Source organism: Medicago sativa, chromosome 3, assembly GCF_051527215.1.
Source record: "Medicago sativa cultivar Bolivia chromosome 3, Bolivia_mono, whole genome shotgun sequence".
Taxonomy (NCBI): Eukaryota; Viridiplantae; Streptophyta; class Magnoliopsida; order Fabales; family Fabaceae; genus Medicago; species Medicago sativa.
The window spans coordinates 60483089-60500316 of NC_140751.1; the positions used below are offsets into that span (position 1 = coordinate 60483089).

At 32.5% G+C, this 17228-nt stretch overlaps 1 protein-coding gene across 1 annotated transcript; it reads right to left on the reverse strand.

The window, feature by feature from the left end:
• Window positions 1-653: 653 nt before the first annotated feature.
• On the reverse strand, window positions 654-12395 carry LOC146938802 (B3 domain-containing transcription factor VRN1-like). The gene is made up of 7 exons (XM_085749688.1): window positions 12324-12395; window positions 11879-12063; window positions 5878-6095; window positions 5592-5637; window positions 1392-1404; window positions 992-1078; window positions 654-899 (listed from the first exon to the last, which is right to left on the reverse strand). Exons 1-7 carry the CDS (start codon window positions 12393-12395, stop codon window positions 654-656), a joined length of 867 nt encoding a protein of 288 aa, XP_085605814.1.
• Window positions 12396-17228: the final 4833 nt, after the last annotated feature.

Below are 17228 nucleotides of genomic sequence, written 5' to 3' on the forward strand. Positions count from 1 at the left end.
AAAAAAAAAATAGAAGGCTAATAGCATGCAACACTCTTTTTAACAACTCTCTTATTAGATGAATTATTATTGTAGGTCCCAATATTTTTGAAATGAGTTCTCTTTGATACACCCAACATTATCTTGGATACACTAGTGTTGCTAACACGTTAAAAAAGATCATACGCCACATTAAAGGGTGGTTATAGAGGCGAGCTAAATTCCTCCATGATACACCCAACATTATCAATAAACTTGTTTACAATGTTGATATCATGGTATCGACATTTTACATGATAGAATGATTCAATTCATACGGTCCATTCAAGAATAAAATTCAACATATATTCATCAATTAATTAGTCTAACAAATCATATATCTAAACTTCATTCATTCTTTCCAAAGATTTGATAAATTTGATAGATACTATAAAGAAACTAGCGAGTCATGATGGACTATACTTTCAAAATATTTCTAAATGAAGTACAGCTACAACCAAAGGTGAAGGTTATAACTACTTCACTTAACCTATTTGATGGAAAGGAAAGATTAACTTGGTTCAAGCTACTATCACTCAAAACAACAATGTCCAAAACAGATGCATAAACTCTATCCCTTTAGAAAACATGTTTCTACTACTACTTCTCAAAACAACAACATCCAAACAGATACATTAACCGTCACTTTTGAAAATATGAACTTTAAAAACCAAATCTTTCTTGTTTATCAGTTCAAAGACACAAACATCTCCTGATTCCAGTCCACTCTCACTTGCAAACAACGACCAACCCACGGAAAGGCGACGACCATATCTGCCTTCGTAACAACGGAGTAATTTCACATTCCATGACCTTTTCCTAATCTGCATCATCACATTCTTGTCCTTGTTCTCAATAACCCCTTTAAAATCTGGTACAGACTGCATAGCATAATACTATTATCAATCATCATAATTTATATGTGCATAGCACTGCAAGAATGGATTAATGTAAACAATGTTTTTCAACTTACCAGCTGACCATCTTCTATATGATTAGGTTTTATGAGAATTGTGAAAAAAGGATTGCTTGAGATGAAATTTTGAGCTACTTCCTGAGACTACCACAATTTTGGCTTTTAATAGCACAATTTTAATAGCGTTTCTGGATAAATGCTATTAAAAATGCAAATTATAGACCTGTTATAGCACTCTTCAGAAAGCGCTAAGAAAAACTTGTTAAAAACTGGGTTAGATAGCGCTTTTCTATAAGTGCTATTATTCTTGTTCGCACTAATAGCGCTTTTAAGGAAACGCTATTGTTGAAGGGGATATAGATAGCGTTTTTCACAAACGCTATATTTGGGCTTGATGAAAATGAAAAAAGGGCGGATGATTTTTTTTTCATTTTCCCGCACTAACACATAACACTACTCTCTCTTCCTTCAAAAAAAAAAAAAACATAACACTCTCTCTCCAAAAAGAAAGGGCTTCCACCGTCCAAAACTAAACCCCACTCTCTCTCCAACCACCGTCCTTCCTTCATTCTCGAAAGAGCTTCCACCGTCCTTCCTTCACCGTCCTTCAACTCAAAAACTGAAATCCAAACCAGCTTCCTCGGTCAAAATCAAAGTCAGAATCGAAATCGAAGTAAGAAGTCGAAGTAAGAAATCGAAATCGAAATCGAAATCAGAATCGACGTCGGAATCGAAGTCGGAATCTCGGAACGTGGTGGTGAAAACGCTTTCTCTCTTTCTTCTCAGGTTAGATCTTCATTCTCTTCTTTTACACTTCAATTCTCTCTCCCTCTATATTATGCATGAATTAGATAACCTAGGAATTGTGTTCTCAACTTGGTGTTGTTATGCTTTGGGGTAATTGCAAACAATATAGAATGAATAACCTAGGAATTAGTTACTTTCTAGCATATGGGTGAAAATGGTATGTTGATATATTGTTACATAAAAATATTAAATTCTGAAAAATTACACGACATTAATTTATACATATATGGTAAGGTGGTGTGGTAGATGATGCATTGATTTATGTCTGTTACAGTGGAAGTTGGGCCTTTTGTTGTCATCAATCTGATTCAATTCTGCTATTTCTGTTTTGCCCTCTGCTGACTGCTGCATTACTTCACTACAGTGTAGGCTTGCTTTTGATCATTGTTACAAGGGCTGTCTGTAATGTTGTTGTGTTGGGAGGGTTGGTATTTTCTGGTTATTGGTGCAAGGATGATTGTTTGTGTTGGGGTTTTAGCGTTTTCTCAGAGGAAATGGTCTCTGCATAATTGTTGTGAAAAGGATTTGAGTGGGAAAATATATTACTGAGAAATATAAATGTTAAATTTTGAAAATGACATCCAATAGTAATTCACTGTTTTCCACATACATTTCATTAAAATGTGGTACTAATCGAGTGGCAAGGAACTTTTTCACGGTTAGAAAGGACTTTATTTCATTGATTTGAACCTATGCAAATTTTAGAAAATTGTGACTATAATGTCTCAGTGTATTCTTGCAATCTGCTCCTGTGAGGTGCAGGGCTGCAAAGGTGTGAGAACTAAGAAGGTATTTTGAGAAATATTCTCATATTCATATCTTTCATGACATTGGAATGTGGAAGCCTTTTAGTGGTTATGAAGTCATTCTTCCTATTAAGTCATGCTAGTAATTTTCTCATGTAGCCCGTTATATTTGTAGCTGCTTTGTTTGTTTTAAATACTGATTTGATTTTTGGTTTATTTGATCTTTCATATTGCACCTTGTGTCCCATAAATGTACATAAGTAGTAATAAGTAAAACTGTAAGTTGATTTACACTTGTTGCTTGAAATTCTTCTTGATCCCATATATGTTATATTTACTGCATTGTATGGCACAGAAAAACAGTTATACTTTCGTGAGAGATGTTCAACCCATGAACTAGTAGTATTTTTATAAATTAGTACAATATAAAACTTGGCACTTAGAAAGAATTGTAGAGGAAATTACAGTAAATGACCATTAAAAATAAAAATTGATAGAACAATTGCACTATCTATAGATGATAAAGAACATTCAAGACTTCTTCAAAGAAAAAAAAACATTTAAGACTTATGAGAGACGAGGAATGATAAGGAATCACAAAATTTTATTGATTTCACTTCTCATTGAGTTACACATGCAGTAGAATATTTATACACATGCCTACTGCTAATCAATTTGTTTGATTTGAACAAATAATTATATTTCTCTATCCTCTCTAAAAAAATAAGTATATTTATCTATCTCAATAATATATATTTAACTATAAGTTTGGTGTTGGCGGTGACGGCTGTTCTGCAAGGCTGGTGCAACAGTTGTAATGTAAGTCTTTGGCGTCTGTAGGACTGATTTTCGGCTGCTGTTATGACAACATTTTATCTTGGATGTGGCTGCTGTTGTTGTGAGGCTTTTGACAGGTTTTTGTATTTGTTTTTAGCTGCTGTTTGGAGGTTTAGGGGCTGCCGGTTTGGCTTCTTGTTTTAGCTGTGAAGGGGTTGTGCTATGGAACTCAATTTGGTTTTGTTTGATATTAATATGTTTGATATTAAAAAAAAATACAATTCTTAGAAATAATTTGAGATTAGTAAGTAAGAGTGGTGTGTATTTCCTTGAAGATATCTAAGAATACATTTTACATCCTTCCACTGAGGTTCCTTTGATGAGTAGATAAATTTAGAATCTTGGTTTACTGCATGGACTATGTTAGGACAGGTAATATTAGCATATTGTAAGCTTCCAACAAGTGATCTATACAGAGAAGGGTCATAATGATCAGGATAGTTAATAAAAGATAATTTGTTGGATGTTAGGCTGATGCTAGGCTGTGTTGCTGCTATCTTAGATCCGTGTGGGCTGGCTGGTTTTCCTGCATTATGTTGGGTGTTGTGAGCAGCTGTCTAGAAGGTTTGGTGCTGGCTGTATCGGGTTCTGGATTGTCTGCTTGGTGCCGGTTGCGGTGCTGCTGCTAAGTAGAGTTGGTGATGGCTGAAGCTTGTTTATGCTATTGTGTAGCAGTCCTGTTTGTTGGGAGCTTTATAGGATCTTCTTTGTTTTTGCTTCTGCTGTTTGTTTTTTGTTTTGTTCCTGTTATATGTTGGAATGGAACATAGGGGGTTTTTTTAGTGAGCTTTAGGTGGTGACAGTTTGGTTGCCTTATGTGTGCCTAATTGGACTCTTTTTCCTCCGTGCAAGTATAGTGCTCCTTGTGCTAGCTTTGCTTAATAAATTTGCCGATTCAAAAAAAAAAAAAGTCTAGCATCACGTTTTCTCTATGTTCTTCGTCATGACGCAAAGCCTAAACTACTTTCAAAAGAATGAAAATAATTTGACAACATAATATTAATATTCAGTGTAAACTCTAAATTGTTAATTAATGGAAAAACAAATTCCACATGTTGCACTTGAGGAGGGAAGTACATCTTACAAGCACAATCATTATTTACTATAGTGCATGCACCCACAAAATCTTATTAGATGTTGGGGTTTATTTTTTATTCCAGAATTGTGAGTTTATTTTTGATTCCAGAATTCACTTTTTACTACTTAGATTCGAGAATTGATGATAATTTATTTAGCTAACTGTGTTTGTTAATGTTTTGTTCTAGTTCTTATGTGACTCGTGTTCCTGTTTGCGACCTATTCTCCCTTTGTTACTCATCTACAAATTGCAGGTACATTTTCCTTTCATGACATTATTTTATTCGATTTTGATTTGCATTTTGGGTATTGCTTCATTTCAGTAATTGTTGTGTTCATTTGAATCTATGAGTTGTGTTGTGTTAATGTGAACTGCCGATCATATGAGTTGTGTTGAGTTAATTTAAATTTGTAACATTAAGTTCTTTACTATGTTCAATTTTCTTGAAATGAATTTACTTGGATTGTCGCTATGTGATTTCGTAGATGACTTTTGCTATAAAATGTGGATACAATGGCAAAATATTTTAAGCAGTTTACTCAATCATATGGTGAAAAACCTAGGAAAGTGATATAGGAACGAAGGACAACATTTTTCTTTAATTAGGCATGGTTCTAAATTCTTGTTATATGTCTCCTAAAAACAATTCATGTTATTGTGAATGGCATGAAGTGACTGACCTCAAATACTTAGTACTTTTTGGAGGGTTTTGGTTTTATGTCCCCCCTCATCTTCATCTTTATTTTGTACTTTTATCTTTTTATGGAATGAATTCTGAAGATTGTAATGAGATTATCATGAATGTAATTTGCTATATTCATATTTCAGTATCTTATTATAGCGTTTAATTATAGCATTTTTGGTTACAAATTTAAAAAAAAAAAAATACGCAACTTTTATTAGCGCTTTTAGTAAAACGCTAAGAAACCCCTATTTGAGTAGAAAGGCTACAATAACGCTTCTCAGAAAGTGCTAAGAAACAACTGTTAGAAAAGCTACTTTAATAGCACTAGAATAAGGCTATATTAGCGCTTTTCTGAAAGCGCTATTAACGTGTTGCTATTTAATAGCGTTTGGAAAGCGCTATTATAGGCTCCTGACCTTTTATAGCGGGGGCTTTCTTAGCGCTTGAGAAGCGCTATTAAGAGCCAAAATAAGTGCTATTAAAGGGGGTATTTTGTAGTAGTTTGGCCAATTTATTGATGAAGTTCTTTTAGTAGTCTTCTCATGATCACCTGCATATATGTGTGCAATGTAAAACAAAGAAGAAACTCTTGTAAAGTACTTATATTGAGAATATTGAGAATATTGAGCAACCATGATGTTTTCAGGTTTCAATTCTAGCTTTTATTAAATATATAGCATCATGCAACTAAGTAAGAATCAATAAGCCGTTCATCTAGACCTCTGGATAAATATATATCACATCAGCCCATTAAATAAAATGAAAGAAAAAACAAGAAATGAAACCAAACCTCTAACTTTCTTATGAGGTCGACGAGAAACTAAAGGTGACCTTTGTTTAGCCTTCTTCCGATTAAGCCATTCATCCAAAATCTCAACTGATTCATCATCATCACTATCATCAACATTTTCATTTTCATCATCAGTGTCACTTGAAGAATCATAGTCTATTTCTACTGCATTCTTGCCAAATATGTGTACATCAAACTTAGAAGTTCCTGTTGGAACACTAGTTAATTCTAGTGAAGAAAATTGGAAAGAAAAACACTATGAAAGAACTAGTGTGTAGGTGTGACTTAAAAATGTCCCACATTGGAGGGTCACCCCAACTAGTAAGTGTTTATATATGGGTCGTGGATTAAAAAAATGATATATATATATATATATATATATTGTTACTTGAAAATGTTAAATTAATTAATTAATTAATTAATTTAATCATTATCCGTAAGCGCTACGCGTAACAAATAAATTTGTTACGATCCGACCCAATCCAAAACGCGATCCAGAAACTTCCGGATATATCCAATTAAGAAACAAAACGTGTTTGCTTAAGGATTAAGCAGACTTAATCCCCAAGTCACTCGTTTTTTGTTACAAACTTTCCCTATAAAAGGAGAAGTTCCCCCCCACTCATTCTATACACCGAAAAGAATTTCATTGAGTTGTCGGGAATTCTTTTCTTCTCTTCTCCCTCCGACTTGCGATAGCGAGTTTCTTCTGCTTCTACTCCTTTCTGTCCCTTCGGTATTAAGAGTGTTCTTAAGACCATAGTCCCTTGGTCTTAAGTTCATAGTCCCTTCGATAATATATGATTCTTCGGAATATAGAGTACTATTAAGATCATGTTAAAGAATGATCTTAACAGTATATATATTATTTTAATAATTTTAAGGAGAAATGGTGGTATCACCATATTTGAGTGGTCGTAGTGCCATATTCATGTTTTGGAGAAGTTAGAATGGTGGTAACACCATATTTGAGTGTTCTCAGCACCATAATAGAATGGTAATAATACCATATTAATTTGAACGGTTTCGAATAGAGCGGTTACGTACCGTATCGAGTGGCTTCGATCAAACGATTGAGCCATATTTTGAGGGTGTAATTCTCGAACGATTTTTCTACAGTGCAGTAGTTAATCGAACAGTTGTAGCTGGGCTTGTTTTATCCTGGAGGCGGCATGGTTGATAGTCTATCTTGCACAACTTTGGGTAGTGCCACGAAACGTCTTAAAGAGAGCGACCTGGTCGTGACTCAACCTAGTAACAACTTCGGTAGATAACAGAATTTGGAAATCCAAATTTAATAGTTTGGAAATCCAAAAACAACAATTTTAAGACGTTTCTATATGCTATGTCTACCGAAGAAGTTACATATTGAGGTTAAGTTGTCCCTAAAAACATTAAGGATAAATCAAGCTATAGATTTACATCTTTTGACTGAAACGTTGAAGTGATTGTTGTTTCAATCAACAACACTAAAAATTTATTTGATGAAAACAATAATTTGTTACAAAACAAATTATTAGTTACTGAACGAAAAAGTCCCAACAAATTTTCCCAAGTGTTTTACGCTGCTACTTTTTGTGTCAATTGGGAATGATAATTGGACAATATCATTTGAAATAAGCTTACAGTTTTAAATCATGCGTGCTGTTTTAGGAATTGTCATTACACTTTACTTGAAAAACAGTATTGAGAAAATTATGTTTATAATGATATTGAGAATTCAAGGATAAGTGCAGCAACTTGTTGGAATATTGGGTACTAGTGATGAATCATAGATCCATCGAGCCACAAATCTCCAAATCTATAATCGTGCAATAAAGGAAAATAAATGGAATTGTGAAAATTCTACTTTAAGTATAAGAAAGAATCTGAATTTCAGATTTCTATTGAATAAGACTGAGTTGACTCAGACTTAAAGAGAAACTTGTGTACCATGCATTCTTGTGGAAAAAGATTGCACTTTGATGGTATGTTAAAAATTAAATTCTCCTTCTATTTTATTAGTTGTGTGATTTTAATATTTGACATATCAAAATTGATCACGAACAAGTGTTTAATTTTAAACTTGAGTAACTTGGACTTAATTCCAAAGTTATATAATTAGACAATTTTATTTATTGCAGTCAAGATATATGAACCAAAAGTTCATATAAATCAGAATTTAGAGAATATGAATCTCTAAACATAATAAATTATGATATGTGTTAATTTGATGACACATAATTTAGAAATGATAAAATGATATTTTTATCATATTTATTGATGACTGTGAATTTTGAAAAATAAGATTGATATGCTTGAATGTTCAATTTTTTATAACGAAAATTGAAATTTATAGAGTACCCAAGTCTAAGAACAAAAATTCTAATTAAGAAATTCTTGAAGAAAAGACAATCCAATTTGTCTTATTTTTGAACTTGGGATTGTCTGGACTATATTTAGATCCTGGACCCCAAGAGAGTTGAACTCACTAGTAGAGCCTATGAATATGTATTCATCAGGTATGCGATAAATAACGAAACATATAGGTTTTATGACCTAAATGTTAAAGTGATCATAGAATTTAAAAGATGTCGAATTCTATGTAAATATTTACCCCTTTAACTAAAGAATAGTGGGGGCACTAGTGGGGGCTCTAATGGGAGCACGACATTAGTGGGGGCAAAATAAATTTCCCTTTAAAAATTAAGAACTAGTGGGGGCACTATATCTAATCACATTCATGTAATTAGAAATAGTTACGAAAACATCATACAAGATGTTATAGAACCTCAAGGAGGTAAGAAAGCTAAAATTGCTAAAGAGTATGAACTTGGTTTATACATTGGAAGAAGATTCATTAAGCCTTAAAGAAGTTATATCCTCATTGGATGCTGAATTATGGCAAAAGCAATAAACGATGAAATGAATTTTCTTGAGTCTAACAAAACATGACACTTGGTTGACTTGTCTCATAGTTGCAAAACCAATCGGTTGTATTTGGATTTTTGAAAAAAAGGAACTAAAACCTGATGGTACGGTTGATGAATACAAGGCTTTCCTTGTAGTCAAAGGTTTTTAAACAAAGAGAAAAATATAGACTTCTTCGACATTCATTCACCAGTCACGAAAATCATATCCATGAGAGTACTAGTCCCTTTAGCCGCCGTTTATAACTCGAAAGTACTCCAAATGGATGTGAAAGTTGCCTTTTTATGGTGAACTAGAAGAACAAGTCTATATGGAACAACCTGAAAAAGTTTGCAATTCATGGACAAGAAAACAAGGTATGTAAGTTAGATAATTATTTGAATGGTCTAAAATAAACTCCTGAGGAATGGCATGAAAAATTTGACATTCTAATGTTATCGAATGAGTATAAAGTGAATGAAAGTGACAAATAATATTTGCACGATCATATGTCTCTATGAAGACGACTTGCTCATATTTGATTTAAAGATTCATGTTATGAATTATGTAAAATCATTGTTTATCAACAACATTGATAAGAAAGACCTAAACAAAAAAAAAATTGAAGTAATTCTTGGTTTCAAGATTACTAGATCATAAAAGATAACTTATTTGATAAATCTCACAAAGTTGAGAAGATCTTAAAGAAATGTAATTATTTCACCATAAACTTGCAATCACATATTATGATCCAAGTGTAAGAACACTTGAGATGGAATTAGAAAAACAGAATATACGAGCATCATTGGCAGCACTTAGGTATGCCACTGAATGTATTAGATCCGACATTGTCGATGTCGTGAAACTCTTGTGCAAGTTTACTAGTAGACGGATGAGAAGCATTGCCATGCTATAGAAAGAGTCATGAGGTGCCTTAAGAAGACTATGACTCTAAGATTACTTCACTAGGAGTAACATATTGTACTTAAATGGTACAAGATATAAAATAGAACATCTTTCAGATGAATATTTAGCGACTAGTGTTTGCACATTGAGCATCACTAGAGGAGTTGTTTGTTAAAACAAATGATATTGACTCAGTCCACTATAGAATGAATCTGAGATGAGAACACTAGAGAAAACTAGTGAAGAAGCAAGTTGGCTAAGATCCTTGCTAGCTGAGATCCCTCTATGGGAAAAACCGTTACCTGCTGTGTTAATTCATTGCGATAGTACCGCGGCTATTGCAAAGATTAAGAATCGTTATTACAATGGTAAGAGACGACAGATATGGCGAAAATACAGCACGATTAGAGAGTGTATCTCTAAATGGAGCGGTTGGAGTTGATTTTGTACGTACGAATGAAAACTTAGCTAATCCTTTGACGAAAGGACTTAATAGAGAGAAAGTCCAAGAAACATCCAGTAGGATGGGACTAATGCCTATAGCCCACAAGTGATGGTAACCCGACCTACATGACTGGAGATCCCAAGAAATAGGTTCAATGGGTAAAAACAAGTCATGAAGTGGTAGAACATGCTATGAGAGAAAGAATATAGAAAGCATGATCCTGCAGCGAAAGAAGGATGAGGTAATAGTAACTCTTAATGAGATCTATACTCTACGTTGAGTGGGGTACACAGCTACAGGAGTACCCTTGATAGACTCACCTATACGAATGTGGAACTTAGGCCAGTCCTATGGAATTTCGAGGCAGAATTGCTAGAGCATTCGTTAAAATCGGGATACACGTGCAGGGCCTTAAAACGCACGGGCTTTTAGAATACACCTATGAAAATGTTTGTGTGTGGATTCTATGTCTGAGATAGAGTTCAATGCTATAAGCAAATCTTGTTAAATCAGAATACCTTCCACTATACAAAGGTTCAAGTTGTTGGCGACACCTTTGTAAATTAGCAAATCTTATTGAAAAGTTTACGAAATCATTTTGAAGTCAAGTGGGGGATTGTTGGAACATTAGTTAATTCTAGTGAAGAAAATTGGAAAGAAAAACACTATGAAAGAACTAGTGTGTAGGTGTGACTTAAAAATGTCCCACATTGGAGGGTCACCCCAACTAGTAAGTGTTTATATATGGGTCGTGGATTAAAAAAATGATATATATATATATATATATATATTGTTACTTGAAAATGTTAAATTAATTAATTAATTAATTAATTTAATCATTATCCGTAAGCGCTACGCATAACAAATAAATTTGTTACGATCCGACCCAATCCAAAACGCGATCCAGAAACTTCCGGATATATCCAATTAAGAAACAAAACGCGTTTGCTTAAGGATTAAGCAGACTTAATCCCCAAGTCACTCGTTTTTTGTTACAAACTTTCCCTATAAAAGGAGAAGTTCCCCCCCCCCCCCCCCCACTCATTCTACACACCGAAAAGAATTTCATTGAGTTGTCGGGAATTCTTTTCTTCTCTTCTCCCTCCGACTTGCGATAGCGAGTTTCTTCTGCTTCTACTCCTTTCTGTCCCTTCGGTATTAAGAGTGTTCTTAAGACCATAGTCCCTTGGTCTTAAGTTCATAGTCCCTTCGATAATATATGATTCTTCGGAATATAGAGTACTATTAAGATCATGTTAAAGAATGATCTTAACAGTATATATATTATTTTAATACTTTTAAGGAGAAATGGTGGTATCACCATATTTGAGTGGTCGTAGTGCCATATTCATGTTTTGGAGAAGTTAGAATGGTGGTAATACCATATTTGAGTGGTCTCAGCACCATAATAGAATGGTAATAATACCATATTAATTTGAACGGTTTCGAATAGAGCGGTTACGTACCGTATCGAGTGGCTTCGATCAAACGATTGAGCCATATTTTGAGGGTGTAATTCTCGAACGATTTTTCTACAGTGCAGTAGTTAATCGAACAGTTGTAGCTGGGCTTGTTTTATCCTGGAGGCGGCATGGTTGATAGTCTATCTTGCACAACTTTGGGTAGTGCCACGAAACGTCTTAAAGAGAGCGACCTGGTCGTGACTCAACCTAGTAACAACTTCGATAGATAACAGAATTTGGAAATCCAAATTTAATAGTTTGGAAATCCAAAAACAACAGTTCCTTTATATCCAAACACCACCAAATTAAAGAACCATGTCCAAGAGAGTAATTTTCAGTAAAACATTTCCAACCCTTTTCAAACCAAATCTCACCATTGATTTTTTTCCAATAAACTTTCCATTTAGTGCCATCAGGAGGCGTGAGCAATACTGGATTTGATAGAGCAACTCCATGTCTCCTAGTAAACTTGGTTGGTATTTGCTGTAAAAATTAAAGAACCCCTTTGGTCACTAATAAAAAAGTGTCAAATACAATTATTCTTTCTAGAAATACAACAGTGATAGTTAAACAATATTCATGTGTTATGTGATAATAAAATTTCTAGTGCTAATATTTGGTTTTGTTGAAAAGTTCTAGTGCTAAACTGCTAATATTATAAACAGAAAATATGTGAAATGCATATATGACATGTTGTGCTAAGAAATTTAAAGTGAATAGAACTAATAGGAATGATAGCTTACAATCCTTTGAAGATTAGTTTGGAGAATGATCTTGAAGAAACGGGTGGGGAGGATAGAATTTCCTCTAGCCATGGATGATGGATTTTGAAGTGAAGATAATGAGTTGTTTGATTGTGTGACACTCTTCTATACTAATGATATTTTAAAGCTAGCAAGCATGGGCCAGTACCCTCCAATGACTTATAAGTTGGTCTGAGCAAGCAAAACTCTTCATTTATTAATGGTTATGATTAAGCTACTGCCTAATCTAATCTCAGAACAAATAAACTCGAGCGCCTATACTAATGATATTGAAGCTAGAAAGCATGGGGCAGTACCCTCAGATGACGAAATGATGGTGGTTTGAACAAGCATAGCTCTTCATTTGTTAATGGTAAACTTATAATCAAGGTTTAAAAAAACGGTCGCGGTCAAAGTCGCGGTCGCGTATAGGATTTCGCGAATTCGGCCGTTACGGGTGTTGCGATACGGATTGTGGTTGTCGCGGTGTGAATTAATCACAACATTGCACAACTCTTAAATAATGATAGCAACTTAAATAACTTAAACTAGAGAAAGATTTGGAGTTCAAAACTAGATAAGGAGATAACTTATGTAATTTATGATCAAATATGTACTAAAAATATGATTTTCATCTATCTCGATTGAAAAAATATCTGGATTCTATGTCTATTGTCATGAACGACAATTTTTTGCGGCCGTAACGGTGTTTCGTCGCGGCTGTAATGATGTTTTGTCGTGATTTTTGTTCACTCTATAAAAACGGTGAAAAACGGTAACGTCGCAACCTATACCTTTTTGTCGCGGCCTTTTTCTCAGTAACGGACCGTTTTTTAAAACCTTGCTTATAATATAAGCTACCTGCCTAATGCCATTATTATATCTACGAACTAGTAATAGACCCGTCCGCACGGGTCGCATATCATTGTGGTAATCATATAAAAAATAATTACGTTGTTAATATTGTCAAATATTTAAAGATATTTAATTAAAATTATCAATATTAATATAATGTTTCTATTGAATATTTTTTTTCTTATATATAAAAAAATATGTTAATATTTGAATCGCGTATGTTGTGGAATTTATTTTCTTATGTACGCAAAACCAAATTTTTATATACATATATGAGAAAGTTAAATAATTTAAAAATCATGATTATTCTTAAAATATCAAAATTAATGTAATGTGTTTGTTAAATAACTTTTTATTTTATATGCAAAACACCGTTTCATGTTTGCATCACACCGTTGCAGATTTTATGCGTTTTATCTTTAAACATATGAGAAAGTTGATATGTTAAAATTGTGGAAACTCATTAATATTGTCAAAATATAAATATTAATATAATATTTCTATTGAATAACTTTTTATTATATATGCAAAACATCGTTCAATGTTTGTACCGCACTCGTTGCAGATTTTATGTGTTTATATATGCATTAATAAATTTTTATGTACATATATGAGAAAATCGATATGATAAAATTTTGAAAACTCTCCTTTCCTTCAAAAAATTTTCTTGGGAAACTCATAACTACTTTCAAAATATCAACATCAATGTAATGTTTCTATTAAAGAACTTTTTATTTTATAGGCAAAACACCGTTCAATATTTGCACCACACCAGTTGCAGATTTTATGTGTTTTATCCACACCAGTTGCAAATTTTTATGCAGATTTTATGTGTTTTATCTACAGAAACAAATTTTTATATGAGAAAGTTGATATGATAAAATTGTGGACACTCATTAATATTGTCAAAATATAAATAGCAATATAATATAATGTTTCTATTGAATAACTTTTTATTTTATATGCAAAATACTGTTCAATGTTTGCACCGCACCCGTTGCAGATTTTATGTGCTTATATATGTATAAATAAATTTTTATGTACATATATGAGAAAATCAACACGATATAAATAACGGGTACTCATGACTATTTTCGAAATATCAACATCAATGTAGTGTTTCTATTAAATAACTTTTTATTTTATATTTAAAACATCGATAAATATTTGCAACTTACTCGTTGAGGATTTTAGATGCTTATATATACAGAATAAATTATTTATTTAACGATATATGATAGTCGATGTGATAAAATTTGGAAAACTCGTGACTATTTTCAAAATATCAACATCACTGTATTGTTTCTCTAAAATAGTGCTAAATATTTACACCGCACTCATTGTAGAATTTATGTGCTTATATCTCCAAAATAAAATTTTATGATATGAGAAAGTAGATATGCTTAAATTTTGAAAACTAATGATTATTTTAAAAATACTAACATTAATGTACGTTTCTTGCTAAAAAAAAAGTTAATGTAGCGTTTCTATCATAAAAATTTAATCAAAAAAATTTTGCATCCGAAAAACAAATATAGGTGGAAATTTGTTACAATTTTTTTTTTGTAGAGAAAAAATTGCCTACACCTTTTTATTTTTAATTAAAAAACAAATAAGATTTTAAAAGTATTGCAAAGACTTATTAATTTTGCAGCCCAAAAAACAAATATGCATGGAAATTTGTTATATCCATGATAATTCTATAATATCTTTTTTTTTTAAAAGGCTTCTATAATATATTTTTTAAATCATTTTTTAAAAAACAAATAAATTGATTCATAGTTATCTGATAAAATTTGTTAGATTTTTTATGACCATTATCCTAAATTTCTTTTAATAATTAATTAATTTCATAGTTTTCTGTGAGAAATTGTTACATTTGTGATAATCATTATTCATAATTAATTTTAATTTTTTTTTAAAATAATTAAATTAAATTTTGCAAAATGACCATTATACACATAAAATTAAGGAGATCATGAGTTTTAAAGAGGACGATTATGAAATTTTGTTGTACTTCAACTTTTATATATTGTTAGTAGATAAAATAGTGCGAGTGCGACTCTTCATATTTGATCGTGAGATTTAATTTGTAGCATTTCAATGAGTTCTGCCTTTTTCTTCTTTTTAAACATTAGTAATCAAAGTTCGACACACATTTATATTTTAGAAGGAGCATGATCCTCTCTGATGATCGCAGTGGCGGTACTCCACAGGAGCCCATGGTAGCCATGGCTCCCCCCACTTAAAAAATAAATAAATATTTTATAGAGGAAAAGACCAAAACACCCCTCATATTTTTGGATATTTTCAATCTGGCATCCCCCACTCTCACACCACACCCACCTCATAAGCCAACACTGAACCCTCTCTCTTGCGATTCAACCACGATTTACAGAAAAACTGCACAACTGCGACACAACAATCAACATGCCTCTCTATTATTTGGAGTTTTAGTATATTTGGAGCTTTAGTCTTGTGTTTGAACTATTGCGGTGATGTTTTTTTGGATGAAATTGTATATAATATTTCAATTATAATATTTAGTTAATATTTGCCGCTCCCTCCAATATTTTCGGCAAGATCTGCCACTGGATGATCGTACAACAAAAGGTATATTTAAATCTATTTGGAAGACATAAGCTAAGGTATAATTAAACCTATCGCGCTTTTGGCTATTATGGCAAAGTGACTCCAATGCCGTTCCTATAAAATTGGAGACTCGACTTTCATAGTAAAAATATGCTCATAATAAAAAAAAAACACAATTTTTTTTAAAAGAGCAATCTTATATTTAAATTGAAAATAACATCCTTATAATGATTATTAGCCACTGAAATCAAAATTAGCAATTATTTTTACTAAGGATATTTTTTTATTACTTAGAAATAGAAACATGAATCATGTTTTTTTTTTCCTTTCTTTGAGTGGTGAATATGGGACAATAATTTTTTTTTTCTTGAGGCCCATCACTTTGGTAGGCCCAACTCGATTGAGTTTTTTGCACTCCCCGAAGAACGGCCCTGGTCTCCATCTGTGTGTTTATTTTCTAAGCTTGCGTTCGTTTTTTACTTTTGTTTATTGTACATAAACACAGTGAGGCATTTTATTTTAGACTAAAGCCCACCCTTTATAATATCTTTGCTAAACCAATTTTGAGCTTTCATGCATTAATCCCTTTCTTCTAGTGACAAATCACAATATCAGCCAATTATACCTTTATAGTTGTTTTGATATTGTATACCCTATATGGAGTTGGATAGCGGCACTGAAATATTTTCTTAAGTTTGATAGTAAGTTTGGGGTTTCTTATGGAATTAGCAAAATTTTAAGTCAGAGATGGGATAAAAAAAATCAAGAGACAACATCAAAATATTCCTCTTAAAAAACAAAAATGTAGGAAATGAAGAAAAAAGGACCATAAATTTCAAAAAATATAAAAAATAGGTCTCTTCACGAAATTTAAAGTTCTTTTTGTACCCAATATAAATTTACTTGAAAGGCATAATTGCTTGGTAACTTTGGAAAGCTGAATAGATCTAAAAAGTAGTGGATACCTGATGGATGAATTGCAATTGGAAAGTGCATCAAATCGAAACAAATAATAAAGTAGTAAGTTATCGTCTTCACCTGAATTATCGTTCAACTTGGCAATTAGCGGAATTTATTTGTTTATAAAAGCAATTAATTAGAAGAGTTTTTGGGTTTGTTTTGCAAGTTTTGAATTCTCTTACACAATGTGAGATTATGTTTGTTTGAAGTGATTAACGACAATTAGGGTATCCTTGAATCACCTCCACCTTTTTTGTTGGAATTTACTCGTCTTACTATTAGTTATGACCTTGTCTTGATAAACGAAAGTTTTGATACTACGTAACGGTTGAAAGTTCAAGCATTTGTGCCTCGACAAGGACTATACTTGTGACTTCCCCTAAAGATGAATCATAACCCTACTAATCATACTTATACTCAATTAAAAGAAATTAATTAGAAAATAAACAATTTACTATTATTCTTGTTTGGGCACCAGAAGGATAGTCAATCCTATTC

Excerpts from the sequence above, each read along its gene's own strand:
- LOC146938802 (XM_085749688.1), bottom strand. The coding sequence starts at position 12,395 with ATGGCTAGAGGAAATTCTATCCTCCCCACCCGTTTCTTCAAGATCATT. Across the intron at positions 6,096-11,878 it reads CATGGTTCTTTAATTTGGTG|TGTTCCAACAGGAACTTCTA; the intron begins GTGTTTGGATAT and ends AGAATTAACTAG. Across the intron at positions 900-991 it reads ATATAGAAGATGGTCAGCTG|TCTGTACCAGATTTTAAAGG; the intron begins GTAAGTTGAAAA and ends TATGCTATGCAG.